The sequence below is a fragment of the Dendrobates tinctorius genome, unplaced genomic scaffold, assembly GCF_039654945.1.
Source record: "Dendrobates tinctorius isolate UK_male_01 unplaced genomic scaffold, ASM3965494v1 ptg000130l, whole genome shotgun sequence".
Classification (NCBI taxonomy): Eukaryota; Metazoa; Chordata; class Amphibia; order Anura; family Dendrobatidae; genus Dendrobates; species Dendrobates tinctorius.
Window position 1 is genome coordinate 1,485,428 of NW_027361798.1, and position 22,304 is coordinate 1,507,731.

Below are 22,304 nucleotides of genomic sequence, written 5' to 3' on the forward strand. Positions count from 1 at the left end.
AAATTTAGATAAAACCCCCGTTGTAAGTGCTCAGCGTAGATCGCAGAATACATGTGATCCCAAATGCTATGTAAAATGTTCCCAAAAAAAACTTCATCTCAGTCCAGAAAAGAAGCAAGTCCCGACTCAGGTCTGTCATCTGTCAATGGAAATATAGGGAGCTTCTATGTTACTATTAGTACAAAGGCTCTGGAAAATCTGTATGGCTCCTGAACTCCCAATAGAAATCCAGCTAACTCTACACTCCCAAATCCAAATGCATCCTCCCTTCAGAGCCCCATAGTGTGTCTAAAACACATTTCGCATCCGCATGTTTGGCATTTCTGTAGCGATAAGAGCCCCCATAATATATGGGTGTATGTCACCAGAAGGACAAGCAGGACATAATGTACTGGTCACTACAGTGTACTGGTCACTACAACGTACTGGGCATTAGAATAGAAGATTTGCAATTTTCAGTCAGCAACATCCACTGCTTCTTGTTTCTGGAAGACACAGATGGAGTCAAATCACCACTATATCTGTAGATAAATTGCCAAAGGGGTATAATTTCCAAAATAGGGTCACTTGAGTGGAGTATTCTGCTCTTCTAGCACTTAGGGACTCTGTATATGGAGCTTGAAAATTATTCTAGGATTTTGTGTGGCTAAGTAGTACTTTACAGCCACATATCCAGTATTTCTATGCTCAGCAGAAATTGTGTGACAAATTTTAATGCAATTTTTACTCATTTCGCAATGTAAAAATGTAAAATCAAGGGCTAAAAAATGTTTGTGGTAAAACATATTTTTTTCTTCATTGCCCAATGGTATAAAATATTGTGACACACTTGGCGTCAATATGATAATTGAATCCCTAGATGAAATCATTGAGAGGTGCAGTTGGTAAAAGGGGGTCACATATGGGGAGGGGGCTCTCCCAGTGGATCATGGAACTCGCAAATGATAACACTAAAATGTACACAATAATATGGAACTCCTTCCCTTCTGAGCTTTGCACCATGCCTCAAAAGTAGTTACCAATTACATGTAGGGTATCGGTGTACTCAGGAGAAATTGCACATCAAATTGAGAGGTCCATTTTTTCCTTTTAGCCCTTAGAAAAAATAAAAATTTGGAGCTTAAACAACATTTTAGCAGTAAAAATTGAATTATTTTTTCTTTACTGCCCAATGTTATGAATTTCTGCGAGGCACATGTGGTGTAAACATGCTCACTGCACTCCTTGATGAATTTGTTGGGGGGTGTAGTTTGTAAAAGGAGGTCACTTATGGGGGTTCTGCTGTTCTTCCTCCTCAGGGGCTCTGCCAATGTGACATGGCTCCAACAAACCATTCCAGCAAAATCTGAACTCCAATATGGTGTTTCTTCCCTTCTGAGCATTGAACTGTGCCTCAAAAGTAGTTTTTGACCACATATGATGTATAGTTGTAATTAGAAAAAATTGCACAACAAATATATGGTGATATTTCTCCAGTTATCCTTGTGAAAAAGAAAAATTAAGAGCAAAACCTAAAAACATTTTTGCAGGAAAAAAATATTTTTTCACATTTCAACATTATAAACTTCTGTGACGCATCTGGGGCTTCAAGGTGCTCACAACACATCTAGATAAATTCCCTGAGGGGTGTAGTTTCGAAACAGCATCACTTTTGGGGGGGGGATTACACTGTTTAGGCACATCAGGTTCTCTCTAAACCTGACATGGTGTCTGCTCACAATTCCAGTCAATTTTGCGTTCAAAAAGTCAAATGGCGCTCCTTCCCTTCAGAGCCCTGCCGTGCACCCAAACAGGAGTTTTCCAACACATATAGTGTTGCATGGGGAGTATCTGTGAGAGAGGGGGCATGGGGAGCATCTGTGAGAGAGGGGGCATAGGGAGCAATCTGTGAGAGAGGGGGCATAGGGAGCATCTGTGAGAGAGGGGACATAGGGAGCATCTGTGAGAGAGGGGACATAGGGAGCATCTGTGAGAGAGGGGGCATAGGAAGCATCTGTGAGAGAGGAGGCATAGGAAGCATCTGTGAGAGAGGGGGCATAGGGAGCAATCTGTGAGAGAGGGGGCATAGGGAGCAATCTGTGAGAGAGGGGTGCATGGGGAGCATCTGTCAGAGATGGGACATAGGGAACATCTGTGAGAGAGGGGGCATAGGAAGCATCTGTGAGAGAGGAGGCATAGGAAGCGTCTGTGAGAGAGGGGGCATAGGGAGCAATCTGTGAGAGAGGGGGCATAGGGAGCAATCTGTGAGAGAGGGGTGCATGGGGAGCATCTGTCAGAGATGGGGCATAGGGAACATCTGTGAGAGAGGGGGCATAGGGAACATCTGTGAGAGAGGGGGCATAGGGAGCATCTGTGAGAGAGGGGACATAGGGAACATCTGTGAGAGAGGGGGCATAGGGAGCATCTGTGAGAGAGGGGGCATAGGAAGCATCTGTGAGAGAGGGGTGCATGGGGAGCATCTGTGAGAGAGGGGGCATAGGGAGCATCTGTGAGAGATGGGCATAGGGAACATCTGTGAGAGATGGGGCATAGGGAGCATCTGTGAGAGAGGGGGCATAGGTAGCATCTGTGAGAGAGGGGGCATAGGGAGCATCTTTGAGAGAAATCAATCATCATTGCCAAAAAGAGATCAGATGAAGGAACAAACGTATACAAATTTCTTTATGGACATTGAGATCCATGACATCTCTCCTATTGGCTGACATCAGACTTTGGAATATTTGGAGATCACCCACCTCCTGTCTCTGACAAAGCCTGCACCAGGTATTTGGACTCTGCCAATACTCTCAGCTCCATGGTCTTCTTCCCCATTCCAAAATTCCTGAGAGATGTCATGCTGAAGCGACGGAGTGATCGCCACCGTGGTCCATGAACGCCTAAGGAGAAAGGACATGGAGACATTACTGGCTTCACACAGAACAAGAGCTTTCTAGCACCTCACCTCATTACCATTATACCCCTTACAAGCCTTAAAGACATACAGTCAGATAAAGTGCCCCAATATCGGCCACAATGCCCCTAGTGTAGCATCCTCGTCTATCCTATTTGGAGGCATGTGCAACCTCATGCAGAATTGTGTGGGACCTCACAGTTTAAAAAATACCATTCTACACTGAAAAATCTAAAGTGGAGAGCGGGGCTGATAATGGTACATGTGAACTTATCTTTGCCCTGTTTCCAGGAGATTGTTACTGCAGCTTCATCTCCCTCCTCCCCACCCCCTGTTTTGTATATACTATATGACTCTAAATTGATTTCTGAGAGGAAGGATGAAGACACTGACAGAGATCCTACACGAAGCTTTAATCTCACCGTATCCCTCGGTGGAGACATACAGCACTGGGATGTAGGGGCGTGCACTGAACTGCTCGGCGTGATTTATCAGAGCGTCTTTCACCGTCTCGTAGCCGCACAGGACGACCACAGGTTCTGACAATTTCCAGATGGTGAACACGGAGCCGTATTTTTGGCTGAGCTGATGGAGGAAACACATTTGATAAATTAATAAACAGCTGCCATACATTCTTCGTTCCCTAAGATTGGATCTCTATAAATTACCAGGACTTACAATTCACAGCCTCATTACAATGTAAGGATCGTAAAAATGGAAATTCAGACTAAAATTCTTTCACCAATTTTAATTAAGAGTTTTAATCTGAATCAAGAAGAAATTTTCAATTTTTGATCTTAAACACTTGAGCCCAATAGGGGCGACTTTTCGATGTCGAGGCTCGCAGCAGCCCTAGGCTATGTGCACACGCTGCGGATTCTGCTGCGGATCCGCAGCATTTCTGGCCCTGCGGGTCCGCAGAAGTTTCTGCTGTGTTGTACAGTACCATTGTTTCCAACGGGTAAAACCAAAAACGCTGTGCACATGCTGCGGGTTTGCTGCGGGTTACAATCCGCAGCATGTCAATTGTTTGTGCATGTCAATTGATTGTGCGGAATCCGCTGCGGTTTCATATCTCCTCCATTGTAGAGGTGTGAAACCGCAGCCTAAACCGCAGATAAACCGCAGATCTTTTTGACCTGCTGTTTTTCCAAAATCCGCACCACCGAAAACTACGTGTGCACATAGCCTCATGGAGACTGAGCCATTTTGCTTTGTTCTTGAATCTCAGTACAATGTCTCTATAAATTGCAGGTGATGTACTAATGGGTAACAGGTGAAGATCTTCCTGTCCTGCTGGTGAGATGTTATTTTGCGTTGTGTACTGCTTATATGTACAAGGGTGTTAAGAGCTCAATGCAGAAAGAGGAGTTGTGTGTGTCCAGATCCTCTGCTTCCTGGAACAGAGAGCCTGCGGTTGGGGTGACGGATGATGTCTAAAGCGTTGGTCTTTAAGGACAATCATTGTGCCGAGTGGATCACTCCCAGGGCAGGAGTGGGGATTACTCGGTACCGGGCTGGTGTCTTAGAGGGATGTGTCGCGGTGGCAGTGAACCGGTCCATGGCCCTGGGTGTCCATGTAAAATGGGTGAAATGGAGATGAATTAAGGTTATAGGTGTATAATTCATGACGCCTCCTGTGGTACTCGGCAATGAAGGTGCAGTGCAGATTCTCTGGGACAGATGGTGGGGCGCAGCAAAGATGTAATAGCTCTTCACAGGCAGAGCTGTAGTCCCAGGGCAGTAGTAGTAGGTGTTGAGGTAGATGGTATAATGTTAGGCACAGAGATGTAGCAGTGCTGAGTAGGTTGGCGCAGGAAGAAGGCAATGACACAGCTGAATGCAGTTCCAATTCTTTTACTCACGTTTCTGGCACAGACAGGTGCCCGCTTCAGTGCAGCAGCCTCCAGGTCAGGGACTCAGCCAACTCCCAGGCAGATGGAATACACCCTTCCAGCACTCCCTTCCAAATGTGCCTTTTCTGAACTTCTCCCTTCTAGCGCTAATCTGAAGTACTTGTAGTTCTGAATTACACTCAAGTGCCTCCTTCTTGATGTTACTTTTAACTCCACTCATATGACAGGAAGCTCTAGACTGCTTCAGGACTCCATACAATCATGTCCCGGCTCACACACGTTGCTGCTGTGTCTTCGAGTCTTAGGTGGGAATAAAGTGGTCTCAACTTCTGTTCCTCCAGTTTCTGCTGTAGGATCATTAGTATTACACACAGCCTCGGATACCGGCGCCCGGCCTTGGCGCAATGAACTTAGGGAAGGGCTCTGCACTAGCCCCAATCCCCAGTCTCTCTCCTCCTCACGTTCCGTTCTTATCTATCTTCTTTCTGAACAACTGATCCTTCCTTCTTTCTCTTTCCTTGCTAACAGCTCCAGCTAACAGGAGGCTGCTTCATCTATGTCCTTTCCCTCCATCCCCCTTAGGGAAGTCTGACCTAACTTCCTGTCAGCTTTCCCCTCTAGTGCAATCTAAGCTCCACCCACAACCCACCACCCTTCATGAATCAAAGCAGCTGCCACAAAGGTTGCTCTGCTGTTCTAAGATGTCTGTGATGGATGTAGGTGCTGGAGTCTGGTCAGGTGTCACCATCTTACCTGGGAAGTGGGATACTACACCTCAGGAGGAGGTGCAGTACCTCTGTGGCGACTGAACCCTCAGGGGTGCCACACCGAGTGTGTGAGGTGTCCTGCAAGTCTGACCAGTGATATGGCTGGTACAGGTGTTAAGATGCAATTATGCCCTCCCTTATTGCAACAGGGCATATCCAAGCTTCTGCTATTCCAGCAGGAGGAGTCAGTTATTGTAGATGGTGAGAGCAGGAAGAAATGTTCATGCTGCAAGAATGAACCTGCAATGCACATAGAAAGTGGGGGTATGTGGCATTAGTCAACTCATGTGCCACCTATGGACAGATATAAGGCTAAGATTATAGGAGGCCCCTGCATGGTGTCCCGAGTGGAGGAAGACCAGATGAGCCTAAAGAAGGATAGTAGAGGAGCACAAAGAGGCTCAAGACTCCGGGAAAGAGAGAAGTGCAGTTGCAGATGGGATCGTTGTGGTTTATGTCTGCAATCAAGATTTCATCCACCACATAGATAGCAAAGTGTTGTGGAGTGGTGTCTGGTGTCACGTCTCAGGAATGGCAGACTGAATGAGGAATCCTACAGGAGACTGGCCTGGAACAGCTTTACTCAGAAAGATGCGTCTAGCTGGATTGTTACTGAGTCTCTCAAGAGGCAACATGGTGGATGGATACAGAATATTTCACAAGGGGCAATGTCTTGCACAAATGTAGTCTTGTCCCCTCTCATGGCCGTCTCTCTATAGCCTTCTGACAATCATGAAGAAGAAACGGAGAGTGGTGGTCATGGGGGATTCCCTGCTGAGAGGAACAGAGGCCGCTATCCGCAGACCGGATATAACCTCAAGAGAAATGTGCTGTCTTCCAGGTGCAAAAATTAAAGATGTGTCTGACAGGATATCAGGACTCTTCAGACCTACAGATGACTACCCATTCCTGCTACTACATGTGGGGACAAATGACACCGCAAGAAACGACCTGAAAACCATCTGCAGAGACTTTGAAGACTTAGGCAAGAAAGTGAAAGAACTGGGAGCGCAGGTGGTCTTCTCTTCCATCCTCCCAGTGGATGGCCATGGAACAAGGAGGTGGAATAAGATTCTGCAGGTGAACAACTGGCTACGTCGATGGTGCCGTCAGCGAGGATTTGGATTTCTGGATCACGGAGTGAATTTACCTATACGATGGACTACTTGCTAGAGATGGGGTGCACCTTACGAAGATTGGAAAACATGTATTTGGAAGTCGCCTTGCTACACTTGTAAGGAGAGCTTTAAACTAGAACAATATGGGAAGGGAAGCAAAAGACCAGAAAAAGCCATACACCTGACAAATGCTATTGAGAACTCTGCTATTAGAAGTGGAAAGGAAGAACAAAGACAAAAGAATCTAATTAATAAAAATATTGGAGAAAGAGAAACCAATCACAAACTAAAATGTTTCTATACTAATGCACAAAGCACGGGCAACAAACAAGGAGAATTGGAACTACTAACACAGGAAAAGAAATATGATGTCATTGGAATCACTGAAACTTGGTGGGACAATACACATGATTGGAATACAAGACTAGAAGGATACAACTTATTTGCAAGAAACAGACTTGATAAACGAGGAGTAGGTGTCGCATTGTATGTTAGAAACGCGTATATCAATCAATCAATATCAATATCTGCACAGAGATTGAAGCTTCAGAGACTGGGAGTTCTGCGGAAACTGTTTGGGTAAGAATACAAGGACAGAACATTGGAAAGGACACCATTGTAGGCATTTACTACAGGCCGCCTGTGCAAGCTGAAGATATGGATGAACTCTTTATGCATCAAATGACCAAGTTCTCCAAAAAATATGACATAGTGGTCATGGGAGATTTCAACTATCCAGACATTTGTTGGGAATCTCTCTCAGGCAAAACTAACAGGTCAAGGAAATTCTTATCCTCTCTTGCTGACAACTTTATCTTCCAAAAGGTAAGGGAGAAAACAAGGGGAACTGCTACCTTGGATCTAATCCTTATAAACAGGGAGGAAATGGTTGAGGAGGTAAAAGTGGCTGGGACCCTAGGAGGTAGCGACCATGCTATTTTAGAATTTTGGATAACTAGAGGAGGAAGTCCTGTGAAGACTCAGACGTCAATGTTAGATTTCAGAAAGGCATATTTTAAGGGATTCAGAAAGAGAATTGGAGGGATCCAATGGCTGGATATCCTTAGGGCAAAAATGTCCAGGAAGGATGGGAAATCTTGAAAAATTAAATTCTCAAAGCACAATTGTTAACAATTTTTAAAAAGAGGGAAGCATAGGAAGCATTTAAGGAAACCAGGATGGATGAACACAGAACTTAAGCACATGCTAAAAAGGAAGAAAAATGTTTATAAAATGGAAAGAAGGAGGCATATCTAAAGAAGAATATAATGCTGTCTGCAGAACCTGCAGGGCACAAATCAGATTAACTAAAGCTGACAATGAATTGACACTTTCAAGAGACATCAAAAGCAATAATAAAGGATTTTGGTGATATGTGAAAAGTAAAAGAAAAGTCAAAGATGCTATAGGATTTTTACAAGATGAAAATGATGAAATGGTAAGACAGGATGTTGAGAAGGCCGAACTTTTAAATTTTTTGCATCTGTTTTCTCTCAGAAAGGAAATGTAACATCAACTATTCTTCACTGTCCTATTAAGGGAATAGAAGAATCCAGGATATCTATAAACAGAAAGATAGTGAGGAAACACTTAGCTAACCTAAATGAATTCAAGTCTCCAGGTCCAGATGAATTACACCACAGAGTACTGAAGGAGATAGCAGAATACATTTTTGAACCCCTCTCCATAATCTTTGAAAATTCTTGGAGAACAGGAGAAGTCCCTGAAGATTGGAGAAGAGCAAATGGGGAAGAAGGTGGACCCAGGCAACTATAGGCCGGTGAGTCTGACTTCTATACCAGGAAAGATCTTTGAACAAATTATTAAGCAACATGTATGTCAGTACCTGGATAAGAATGAAGTGATTAAACAGAGTCAGCATGGGTTTGTAACTAATAAGTCATGTCAGACTAACTTAACTTCCTTCTATGACGGAATTAATGATTGGGTGGATCAGGGAAATGCTGTAGATATAGTATATCTTGACTTCAGCAAAGCATTTGACAAAGTGTCTCACACAATCCTTATTGAAAAAATGACTAAGTATGGAATGGACAAGGCAACTGTTAGGTGGATTCATAACTGGCTTAGTGATCGGACCCAAAGAGTGGTCGTAAATGGCTGCACATCCAGTTGGAAGAATTTCTCAAGTGGGGTACCACAGGGCTCTGTCCTGGGCCCTGTATTGTTCAACATCTTTATCAATGATTTAGATGAAGGAATTGAGGGTAAACTGATTAAATTTGCTGATGACACAAATCTAGGAGGGATAGCTAATTGTTAGGAACGACGGAACGCACTAAATAAAAATAATAATAAAGTGCGTTCGCCGCTCTGGGTCCACCGTGCAGTAGGTGATATAACCGCCGCTAAGTGGTGGCAGGAGCAATATTGCGGAAATGTACACAGGGTTAAACTTCATCCAGGTGCGCAGAGCAATCTCAGTTAAACTCACAGAGATGCCAAAAGTACAAACACAAATGGCTGAGCTTGTTGTAGTCACAGTACTCAGAAAAAAACGCACACACGGTATAAGGTCACAGGAGTAGCCCAAGACGGCGGCACTACATCAGTCTAGACCTACCGTGTGCGCGGCGTTGCAACTGCGAACGCAAAGGAGGCTGCTACTGCAGCACGGCATGGACACTGCAGCTAAACGAGAAAGGCAAGGCGCAAGCGCAATGTTGGACGCTAGCAGCTGTGGATGCAGAGGAGCGCTGGCGCTGTTTCTGACTCAGTCCCTATCCACATACGTAATATCAGAGGGAAGGGGTTTCAAATGAGTCAGTCACCAGAATCATGCATCCGTCTTCACACACACAGCAGCAATTAAGTCCATACTAGCGCTTGGCGGAACAGCCATGCGCGCTTTTTATAGCAGCCTGGACCTTATGCACACTTCCAGGTCTCTGAGATGGACCAATGAGAACTGGAGCGGGACCTGAGCACATAACTCCCGATCTCCAAGGGGAGATCGTCCCATGAGCATGCCCAGTAAGGGGACAGAAGGACTTAGCCTCAGGAGAGATTTGCTGCAAGGCAATCTCCTCTGCAATCTCTTCTGCAGTGGATAAATAGGAGGAGAGTGCAGAATGTGAGGATCTGGATCCCTGCTGAGTAAATGCAGAAATCCGACTCCTAACAGCTACTACTAGAGAAGAGAGAGAGGATTCAAAAAGATATAAATAAACTGGAGAAGTGGGCAGCAACTAACAGAATGGTTTTTAACAGGGAAAAATGCAAAGTACTACATCTGGGCAATAAAAATTAAAAAAACATATACAGAATGGGAGGAATAGGGCTAAGTAACAGCACATGTGAAAAAGACTTGGGTATACTAATAGATCACAGACTGAATATGAGTCAACAGTGTGATGCAGCAGCAAAAAAGGCAAATGCAATTCTAGGATGTATTAACAGAAGCATACAGTCTAGATCACGTGAAGTCATTATTTCCCTCTACTCCCCTTTGGTCAGACCTCATCTGGAATATTGTGTCCAGTTTTGGGTGCCACAATTTAAAAAAGACATCAACAAACTGGAGCAAGTTCAGAAAAGAGCGACCAGAATGGTGACCAGTCTGCAAACCCTGTCTTATGGGGAAAGGTTGCATGATTTGGGAATGTTTAGCTTGCAAAAGAGAAGACTGAGAGGAGACTTAATAGCTGTCTACAAATATCTCAAGGGCTGTCACATTGTAGAAGGATCCACTTTATTCTCATTTGTACAAGGAAAGGCTAGAAGCAATGGGATGAAACTGAATGGGAGGAGACACAGATTAGATATTAGAAAAAACTTTTTGACAGTTAGAGTGATCAATGAATGGAACAGGCTGCCACGAGAAGTGGTGAGTTCTCCTTCAATGGAAGTCTTCAAACAGAGGCTGGACAGACATCTGTCTGGGATGATTTAGCGAATCCTGCTTTGAGCAGGGGATTGGACCAGATGGCCCAGGAGGTCCCTTCCAACTCTGCGATTCTATGATGTGCACCACTGCAGCTACTCACACGGTTACCGTGTATCAGTCCCTTACATTCAGATACCGGTGTGTTAGGAATGGCGGAACGCACTAAATAAAAATATAAATGAAGTGCGTTCGCCGCTCGGAGTCCACCGTGCAGTAGGTGAAATAACCGCTGCTAAGTGGTGGCAGGAGCAATATGGCAGAAATGAGCACAGGGTTAAACTCCACCAAGGTGTGCAGAGCAATCTCCGTTAAACTCATATAGATGCCAAAAGTATAAACTCAAATAACTGAGCCTGTTGTAGTCACAGAACTCAGTAAAAAACGCACACACGGTATACGGTCACAGGAGTAGACCAAGACGGCAGCACTACGTCCGTCTAGACCTACCGTGTGCAGAGCGTTGCAACTGCAAACGCAAAGGAGGCTGCTACTGCAGCGCGGCGTGGACACTGCCGCCAAACGACAAAGGCAAGGCGCAAGCGCAATGTTGGACGCTAGCAGCTGTGCGAGTTGAAGCAGTGGAGCGCTGGCGCTGAAACTAACTCAGTCCCTGTTCACATGCGTAATATCAGAGGGTAAGGGTTTTATAATGAGTCAGTCACCAGAATCATACATCCGTCCTCATACACACAGCAGCAAGTATGACTATACTAGCGCATGGCGGAACAGCCATGCGCGCCTTTTATAGCAGCTGGGACCTTCCAGAAGCCTCCAGATCTCTGAGATGGACCAATGAGAACTGGAGCAGGACCTGAGCACATGACTCCCGATCTCCAATGGGAGATCGTCCCATGAGCATGCCCAGTAAGAGGACAGAAGGACTTAGCCTCAGGAGAGATTTGCTGCAAGGCAATCTCCTCTGCAATCTCCTCTGCAGTGGAAAAATAGGAGGAGACTGCAGAATGTGAGGGTCTGGATCCCTGCGGAGTAAACGCAGAAATCCGTCTCCTAACACCGGTGTACAGCCGTCTGTGTGGTGGCAAACGTCTGTACTCACAATCCACAGCGTATAGACTTCTTCAGGTATAGCTAACCCTTCAGCATCTTGTGGTTTCTTATCTGCACCATTACTGGCAGATGAACTGGAATAAGATTATTTGGTATCTTCTGGCGGCAATCCTCGCCTGCTCTCTGTCCATGTTTAATGATGGCAGGGAAGAGCACACCATTGGTGCAACTTATGCTGACTTACAGTGTTCTGTTTCCGACATCTAATTCATAATCTTTGACTGTCTGCTTGTTTATATTTACAGTGGTTTACTGGAGAATATATAGAATGTTCAGTTTTCCATAGATTCTATTGCTTTCATTGTTTCTGGCTCCCTCTAGTGACCAGAGTCATAACCGCAGTGCTATTTTACTTTCACTTTTGATGCTCCTACTTTTCCCACTGTTACAGTGCATTCTGGTAAGCTTTTTCAGTGCATTCTGGTAAGGTTGCAATGCATCCTGGTAGCCTTTTGCAAAGGATTATGGTATTTCCCTCCAGTCCACCATTTTCCTTCAGCCTGCACTCAGGAAGCATCTCATTTCTCTTCTCCTCTTGTGATAGCATCGCTGATATGTATTTATGTTTCCTGTACCTAATTCCTGTCCAATATTAGCCTGGTTAATCAGTCCTTCCCCTGGTTAGCTATTAGTGCAGATGTTGATTTATAATGTATTATGTATATATGAATTCCTGATGTACCCTGTATTGACTGAGTGTATATACAAATTTTGTTTGTAGTTTCACCACGCATCAATATACCTCTACGTTCAATTAAGCACAGATTCAACCTACAGTCTCCTTATTGGACCCCCGGTATAGCGGTTTAGCTGCCTGTATAAGCTACATGAATCCTGGTTCATTTAGTGAGGACAGAACAGACAGGGCCCCAGTAGGTAACAGGACCACCACCACCTCCAAAGCAGGTGAACTGTACATTTTGTTGCACTATAGGACTGAAAAATCCCAGATCTTGTTCTTACACAGGGGCCATCTCCTGTCTGTGTCCACTCCAATCTCTCTTGAAGATGGGCTGGTTTCTACTACCTAGGACCGGCTACACCAACAGCAGAGATTGCTGGATCTTCGCGTTTTGCTCCTCTTTGGCCCTGTCTATAGCCTGGTGTATCACAGCACATATAACAAGTGCTCCTCTCCCCCACTACTAGCCAGCTCTGATGCAGACACTCCCACAGTGATACGAAGCTTGGGACACAAAATAAACTAGCAGAAGTCCCACCATAGCCCATGGCAATAGCAAAAGATATGACAGTCCAGGACGTAACCGTACGGATTAGGTGACATACGTCCTTTATTTTTGTATAATGGTGGCTCTTACAATCCTCTGTGAGCTAAACACAGCAAAACAGCATATCTGTACTGATTGTCCCTGTCTGTTTGGTGTATGTAGGAAAGTTCACAATGTCTTGTGAGTTTATGATTGATCTGTCTGTTTGTGAATGTATCTGGGAAAAGAGCCATCTCCATCATTATTATTAGATATTAGAAGGCAAAGTACAGACTCAGGTCAGCGGGAACGCCACATCGTCTCCTCTGATACATATCCTGCCGCCAACGATAATAGCAACAATATAGTAGGAAAAAAGGTAAAGATCGCATGTCTGGAGGCTGCGGAGGCAGGGGAGCCACCAGTGCAGAAGGAGACTGATGACATTGGACAGTATATGGTCATGTAGTGTATGGCCACTGTGAAGTTCTGAGATTGTGGCTTATAAAAATCACCTAGGCAGGTTAACGATGCAGCTATTTTTTATTCCATACATCCATGGTTGTACTACAAATCCATGTAGATGGCCGACATACAATGTCCACAGTCCACAAGTTCCCAATCTGAGATCAATAGTTCCAGTGCTCCCTGACCAGGCGATACCCAATGTCTCCCAACTTTTGAATGGCCCACAGCTTCTGTATCTCCAGCCGGTATAGTGTGCAGTCACAGCCTATGTTCCTCCAGACGGTGGATATCACGACCGTAGCTCATGGATACCCCTCCAGATGACAATCAATCTCCCAAACTCCATAGTTCATCCATCCATCCCAGCTTTGATCCTTTCCCTTCGAAGTCCCTCCAACAACTGCCTGATTCACACAGATACAGGAAACAAGGCAGGAGGGTTCACTTCATTTCTACCTATAATCATGAATGGCACAATATGAGATTGATTCTCAATAAACATTGGCCAAGAAACAAAACTGAACCATCTTTGAAACCTAGTTTACCATTCACTTCTCTTATGACATCAAAACGTTCTAAGAATCTAGAAAATATTCTTGTTAAAAGCCACATACACAATGGGCATGGAGCGTTTTTGGAACTAGAGGCCCAACATTGGTTGCTTTCCCCATGGCCACCGTCCTGCCTGCACCAATGTCCTTCGCAGCACCATGTTTGACTCCGCCGACGGGTTGCAGCATATTTCCATCAGCCAATACATAACCAATAGTTGTGCCAACGTAACATTTTAGTTACGTAACCTGTGGTTGTCCCAAAATTTCTGTGGGACTCACTTCAAGGGAATTGAGGGTCAGAGTATGGGAGCCTGTGAGGGACATGGTGCTGCCAGGACAGTAGAGGAGATTGCAGATTTAAAAACAATCTAAGATTCATCCCAATTGTCATCCTAAGACTCTCATGGTACGTGGCATCGCTATTGTTCATAGTGACCTAAAAAGAGGGGACACTTAAAAAATTATTGCTCAACGTGGAAACAAGTGGATTGCTTCTTTGGGTACTTTGACTCTTCCTGGTCTAAAGGACGCACTTAGTTTTGCATCTGTCTTGTCATGACATTTTCTTGCCACTTATGCTTCTGCATTTGTATTTACTCTCTTCACATTATATATTTATTGATGCCTTTACTCTGTTTTCTTGCAGTCCCTCATCAGATAATTATCTACCTTTTTTTTATTAATCTTTCCAAAATATTTTCTGCTTGAAATATGGACGTTTTCTCGAGTCATTATCATATCTGGTGGAATTCGGATTTGCTCCTCTCTGCTACTAGTCTGCCATCTATACTTGATGAAGCACGATATCATTTTCTTATACATATATGTAATATTACAACAGATTTTATAAACAAGAACAAATCCAGCTGCTGCCAAGGGATTGAATATTTTTAAAAATATAGACTTTGTTGACACATACTGAAATATATTGTGGCGCCCCTGAGGATTCAGTTGCCACAGAGGTATTGCACCTCCTCCTGAGGTGTGGTGCCCCACCATCCAGGTAGGTTGCAGGCTCCTGACCACGCTCCAACACCTGCATCCCACACAACACAGTAGTTCAGCAAAGCCACATTGCGGCTTCCTGCTTGGAGTGTAGCAGAGCACCTTTGGTGGCTCCCTGCTTGGAACACGAAACGTGCTGGGAGGCGGGTGGAGTTAGAGTACATAAAAGAGCGGGAAGGTTTAGGATTTCAAGCAGTAAGTCAGTCAGTAGTGGAGAGTGAGGAGAGAAGATCCCTGGGAGAGGGATGGAGGAAGGAGGTGCTGCAGCAGATCTCAGTGACCTGGGTCTGCTGGCACGGGAAAGGAAAGAAGGAGAAAAACATTGAACAAAAACCTGATCTCCCATGAGAAGGAGAGACTAGTATGGAACGAAGGAGTAAAAGGGAACAGAGGACGTGGGTTAGGAGAGAACCCTGCCTAGAAGTTCTAAGCGCAAGGCCGGGGCCCGATCCCCGAGGTTGTATGGATAGTAATGGACCTACAGCAGACACCGGTGGAGTAGTGTGCTGTAAATGCACTACTCCCATCTAAGACTTGGGGGCACAACAGCAACTTGGATAGTGAGCCGGGACTCAGGAGTAAGGAGTCCCCGAAGCAGGCTACAGCTGTCTGCCGTACAAGTATGGTTCTTGGGAACATCTGTCAGGAGGAACTCCAGTGTAACTCAGTACTAGGAATACTTCACACCAAAGGCGCTATAAGAGGAGACGTTCAGAAAGGCACATGTTGGCGGAGTGTGGAAGGGAGCATTCCATCTGGCCTGGAGGTTGATTGAGTCCCTGGCCCGGAGGACACAGCACGGAGGCAGGCACCTGTGTGTACTACAGACTGTGAGTAAAGCTTTGGAACTACATGCCCTGGTGTCCTCCAATTATTCCTGCACTAACACACCCTGTACCACTACATCGGGGTACCAGCCTCTACACCGCCAGTGCCTCTCCTCTACCCCTACATCTACACTGCCCTGGGACCACAGCTCCACCTGTGGGAGCTTCACCATCTTGGCTGCAACACACCACCAGTCCCAGAGGATCTGCACGCAGCGTCGGCTCAACATCTCACTTGCCGAACACCACAGGTGGCGTCACAAACTATTCATTTAATCAACTACACTCCACCATTCAAACCCCCCCCCCCTATTAATTGGGCGCCCAGGGCCACGGACCGGGTCACCGCTGCTTTGACACATCCCGCCGACACCGGCCCGGTACCGAGTAACCCACAACCCTGGGAGGGCGACCCAATATCAAAAACAGTTAAACACTAGGCCTACTCATTTTAAGCAAAATAATTTCTTCCAGATATTCAATCCCTTGGTGGTGTTATGAATCTGCAACTCAGGACTAGGGTAGATGGGGGAGAAACTGACCCTGTACTAGGACTAGGCTGAAACCCTACGATGGAGTGGGCGACCTATTCCTTGTGAATAGACCCACCAACGTTTCCTAGACTAGACTCAAACAAAGACCTATAGGTAGGAGGAAGGGGTTCCCTGAGAAGTCTAGGGATTGGGAACAAAAAACAGGTAACCTCCTAGTAGGAAAATAGACTCAGGATTTCTTTGCACTGCACCCATTCTGGATCGACTACCCTCATCGGTGAGCTGATATTATCCTCATCCAGTTTGTTGCTTAACTGTTTTTTATATTGGCAATATATTGTGTTCGCTCCGCTTTACGCCCAGGATTCTATATAATTGGCAATCTTCAATTGATAGCCCATAATATTATTAGCTCACTGATGTGAGCGGTGTGCACATGTGCTATGCACCTCCTCACGCCTCCATCCACTTCTCGCCATCTTTATACTTTTTGCCCATGTCCGGGAGCCATGGTTATACGTCCCTGCTCCTGGACATGCGCACTGACTGCTTGATGGCTGGGGGTGTTTGGTTTGCGCTCAGTGATTCGAGGATGCTCTGACAGTCCGATCTCATTGGTTGACCACCAGTCACATGACTGGGGTCATGGGTTCTTAGCATCCTCCAGGGTTTCTTCACTATCTATTTTCTCCTTGAGAAAGCTACTATGCTAGTGTAAGGTATCAGGTAGGAACGCGGGATGCAGTGACGGGAAGCAGGCAGAGCAAGGGTTAATAGGTTTATTTACAGGGGAATGTATTCCACGCAGGGAATGAGGGCTTATAGGGTGTTGATAAGGAATGGGGCAGAACTGGGAGAGTGGCAGCGTAGGTCAGGGACGAACAAAAGTTCAGTAATGAAGAGGTGAAAGTTATCAGTCTATAGTCTTCTTGGGTGCCGCTCTTCAGGGTTCCAACGGTGGCACCGACAACAGCGGCACGGGGCGTTCTCGGCGAAGTCTCTGGGAGGTGTAAGATGGTGGGCCGGACTGGGGGGTGGTCCCTCTTTATACCACGCAAAGACGTTACAGACACCAGATGGAGGCCGATTTCAGGTACAACAGGTCCAAGTTTATTTCCAGCCGTCCGTCTGACGGCCCCAGCAATACACCGCAATTTCTTCACGGCCCTCCGTTTCCAGGCCCCGGTACACACACACCGTACTTTCACTTGGGACGTAGATACACACACCGTCCCTTTTTCAGCTTAGTGACGTTTCTGCCAGTTTGGTCACTGTGGCCGCCTTAGGCCTGTACACCAACAGCAATTTTACTGGTCAGCTGTCGTCGTCAAATTCGGTATGCTTTCCCTCGGGACCCCGTCTGTACTGCGGTACTTCGTGTCAGGACCACCCCCTTGTCTTCTTTCCTCCTCAGTCCCCTGGTTTAGCTCTCCTCACAACACACAATTAGTCACGGACTTCTCGTCTCTTGAGCTCCTCCCGGGGACTGGAACTTTCTGGAACCCTCCTGTCAAATTTATAACTTTCCCGGTTCACTGTAACTCCGCCCCCATGACCAACGGTTTCTAAAGCCCTAAGCTGCTGTCAAGTCCTGATCTCACACTCCTCCCTACCATCTTGTGGTCAACCCCAGGTACTGCACGTTACCTACACTTTCCTAGCTGTTTCCCCACTGTCATAACTGCTATCTGCCTAAAATGTGCAAACCCTCCTTCCTACTTACTGACAAGTCCGTCCGTCAGGTCACCTTCCCTACAGAGGCAGGAAGATTTCCCATGCTGAAACGTATCTAGCACGGTACTGAGTTTAGTGTGCAGAACCGCCGGAACGGGACTTTGCTCCATGGTGTACACAAGTCCTTGATAGCAAGGCTCTGTCCTAGCCATCTGCCTGTCTCTCTCTGTGCGTCACACTCACAGTGCAGTCTGTGCCATCACTAGGGTCACCTCCTAGTGTGAAGGGTAGCAGGGAGCTGACAGTTGGTCGTCCACAAACGGTGGACCTGTATGCATGGGTCTGTCAAGTATGAGGTCACTCTTGGGCAGAGCGTGTGGGGTTACTCACAATCACGCCAGGTACGGCACTCGGCTTAGCTCTGCTCTGCTGGCACGGCTCCACTCTGCAGGCGACAGGGGCTTTTTCTATACAGCCCTCCGCCAAACCGGTACTTTCTTGTGGGGGAAGCAGAGCGAGCTGTTCTCTGCTCTGCTTGCAGCGCTCTGCACTGTCCTCCACACTGCTCTGCGCCAGTGCCAGACTGACATATTTGGCTCGCTTCTCCCTTTTATCCCCCTGCTGCTGGGCACACTTTCCCGGCTCTCCTGGGTGAGCAGGAAGCTCCGTCTCTCTCCTCCTTCCCTCCTGCAGCAGGGGAAGGCCCACCTCTCTCTTGCTTCCCCCAGACAGCAGGGGATGGTCCGCCGCACTCAGGCTTTCCCCCGGGAACAAAGGATGCAGCCTTTCTAGTTCTGGACCTGGCATGCAGGTACCTGTGGTCCAGTCTATCTCCTTACACTAGAAAGCAAAACGCGCATTGGGGACTCTCATTAGGTTCATTTATCCTCTTTTATATACACAATGGGTAAGAACTGGGCATATTTATTATGATCTATCTTTGACTGTTTGTGGATGGTGCTATGTGGGGATAAGGACCATAGTGTCCATTACATTCATTTATCTTCCCCTATGTGTTTCCATTCCATTGATGTAGTAGTTGCCTCTGCTTTCCCAAGACCTATCTGTGTTTATATTTTACAATGTTTTAACATATTTTTAGCTTCATAAACTCCATTTTTTCCTATTATTTTGAAGAGTGGCTTGGTTTACTTCTTTTTTCACTTTGGTCTATTATGGTCTGATTTGGTGGATCAAATAATTTACCCGGTAAATTTGCTTTTATATATATTCACCAATCTCTACGCCCATGATTAACAAAGAACAGGACACTCAATATCTGCATTACTAAACATGCACTGCACTGTGTCTCCTTGTGGACACTCACCTCTGAGAACGTCTTGGGGGCTGCTCTTAAATCCATGTATTTGGGGGTACCCAGCAGAGGAATTGGGGCAGGTCCAGGAGGCAGTGACCGGTATCTATGCTGTTTCGACCAGGACAAGAAAATGTAGGCAGTGAGAAGAAGGACAAGAGAAAGAGCGAGGATGGTGGACAGCTCCATGGCTCCTGTGAACAGAAACAGAGGATATGATTATTGGTACCAGCTCTGCACTCGCTTAACACTGAAGGCAATGATCTCTCCAAATGTTCATCATCAGGGGTCAATCCCACCGTGATGTCCTCTGACACTTACTCCTTCTTAATCAGTCTCCTAGTTCTCCTCCTTGTTTAATGACCATGTCTCTGTCTTATCATTCGTCCATCCTGATTACTCTCCTAGTTTTGAACTTCATCCAAATCTCTGTCTATATCTCCATTTTATGCCTCATCATCCTGATTGTTCTCTTGTCATCTTAGTCCTGACCCTCGTCACATCCACTGACTGTATCTCCATCTTGTTTTCCTCCATCCTGATCAATCCTCTAGTTGCGACCCTCATCCCATCCTGTGACTATATCTCAAATTATTCTTCGTCTATACTGATCTAATAGTTGTGACCCTCATCACATCCTCTGATCATATCTATATCTTATCTTTCCTCCGTCCTGATCGGTCTCCTAGTTCTGTCCATCGCCCCATCCTTGGTCTATATCTCCATCTTATCCTTCATCCATCCTCATCTTTCCATCTTTCACACTGCTGACACTAATTGAGATGTTCTGGACTCCATGACTTGAGAAGCTGGCCAAGGAAGTGCATATCTCCTTATGGAAATGAAGAGAAGCAAACAGAGATCCCCCTACAACTCAATCTAGATAGCATCAAACTGATAAAGGTCCACTTTTCAGTAAGATCCATGTCAGAACCACAAAAGACCATTATAGAACCAAGGTATAATTCACCTATGACCCATGTAAGACATATGACCCTCTACACAACGATGTGCAGACACATCTATATACTGTATTTCTATATCCTCTATCATTCCCGTCTGAGCTCTGTACTGACCTGTGGCTTCTGGTACCTTTGCTCCGGTGAACTGAGTTCTCTCAATGAGTCCAGCGCAAGTTATGTGTCACATAAAGGGGGTTAATCATTAACTCTATTTGTACACAGAGCCCTTTATTCCAGACTCCATGTGTGATGGAGCGGCCGCCTCTTCTATATACTGGTTGCACCAGAATTTTTAGCTTTGTTTCATAAAGCTCCTGGAAAGATTTTCCTTGGGGGTTCAAATGAATATGAGGGGACAAGTGTAAGGATCTCTGCAAGTTTGACAAGGGCTTAGGTTTTCTGAGTTGTTCAGCTCATGAGGTTACAAAATGGATCTGGGAAGTCAAACAAGATATCCGAGCACAGGGCCATTGGTGCATCTGAGGGGCAGAGGTCAGGTCTGATCCCACCAAGGAAGAATGCAGTCAGGACATATTACCTGGTCAAAGACACGTGTGGCTCAGCGTCCCCTCAGGGGTGAGGGGACGCTGAGCCACATGTGTCTTTGACCAGGTAATGTGTCCTGACTGCATTCTTGTATCTCTATTATTATTTACCTCTTTTTCTCTGGGTGACGCTAATCATAGCGACTATACTTGGGTCTAATTCCATGACTATTTTGAGGCAGTAAAGCAACATGTTATTAATGTGGCTATGTAGTCTGTATTTGGTGTGTGTCATGGGAATGCTGTTAGTATTATAACGGCTGCTATCATTCACATGGCTATATAGCTTACATTACTAGAATACTGCTGGCGCTGGTGATAGTTATACATGAATTGTCTATATGCTGTATTGCATTTTTTGAGAGATCTATACCGCTTGTATGCTGGTAGCGCTGGTGATTCTTGATTTCTGATCTACATGTGAATTGTATATATGCTACACTGCACTTTTCTGTGAGATAGATTGACCCTATAATCTTTAGAGCACTCCAGTATATTATAGATATCACATGACTGGCTCAGTGTCCCTTTGACAGCATTGTGCTTTTTTATTACCTTTTTTTTTCACTTTTGTATTTTAAACTACTTCATAGAAAAAGGAAAGTCCAGCTCAAGGAGTAAAATCCAGAATTTTCTTTATTTATTTCATTAAAATACAAGCATGGCTGCTATAGTCATCATTGCGGTTTTTATCCTGACATGGGATAGCCGCCCAAAGAGTGCCCAGGAGGTTCTGCACGCGTTTCGAGTGGTATACACTCATAGACTCTGATCGCTGCTGTGATAGAAAGTTGTCAGGACACACAGAGCATCACAGCTATGATAGAAAGGAGTCAGGACACACAGAGCATCACAGCTATGATAGAAAGGTGTCAGGACACACAGAGCATCACAGCTATGATAGAAAGGTGTCAGGACACGCTGAGCATCACAGCTATGATAGAAAGGAGTCAGGACATGCTGAGCATCACAGCTATGATAGAAAGGAGTCAGGACACACAGAGCATCACAGCTATGATAGAAAGGTGTCAGGACACGCTGAGCATCACAGCTATGATAGAAAGGAGTCAGGACACAGAGCATCACCGCTATGATAGAAAGGAGTCAGGACACACAGAGCATCACAGCTATGATAGAAAGGAGTCAGGACACACAGAGCATCACAGCTATGATAGAAAGGAGTCAGGACACACAGAGCATCACAGCTATGATAGAAAGGAGTCATGACACACAGAGCATCACTGCTATGATAGAAAGGATTTAGGACACACAGAGCATCACTGCTATGATAGAAAGGAGTCAGGACACACAGCATCACTGCTATGATAGAAAGGAGTCAGGACACACAGCATCACTGCTATGATAGAAAGGATTTAGGTCACACAGAACATCACTACTATCATAGAATCATAGAATCGTAGAGTTGGAAGGGACCTCCTGGGCCATCTGGTCCAACCCCCTGCTCAAAGCAGGATTCGCTAAATCATCCCAGTCAGATGTCTGTCCAGCCTCTGTTTGAAGACTTCCATTGAAGAACTCACCACTTCTCGTGGCAGCCTGTTCCACTCATTGATCACTCTAACAGTCAAAAAGTTTTTTCTAATATCTAATCTGTGTCTCCTCCCATTCAGTTTCATCCCATTGCT

At 45.6% G+C, this 22,304-nt stretch overlaps 1 protein-coding gene across 1 annotated transcript in view; it reads right to left on the reverse strand.

Annotated features, from left to right (window-relative positions):
* LOC141047912 (cytochrome P450 2C20-like) overlaps positions 1 to 20,299 on the reverse strand; it is a 110,507-nt gene extending 90,208 nt beyond the window's left edge. The window contains exons 1-4 of the mRNA XM_073543232.1: positions 20,228 to 20,299; positions 19,164 to 19,345; positions 3,313 to 3,475; positions 2,736 to 2,876 (exon numbers count right to left, since the gene is read on the reverse strand). Coding sequence (XP_073399333.1) covers positions 2,736 to 2,876; positions 3,313 to 3,475; positions 19,164 to 19,340 — 481 coding nt within the window. The 5' untranslated portion in view covers positions 19,341 to 19,345; positions 20,228 to 20,299. The remainder of the gene's footprint in view (positions 1 to 2,735; positions 2,877 to 3,312; positions 3,476 to 19,163; positions 19,346 to 20,227) is intronic.
* Between the last annotated feature and the right edge of the window lie 2,005 nt (positions 20,300 to 22,304).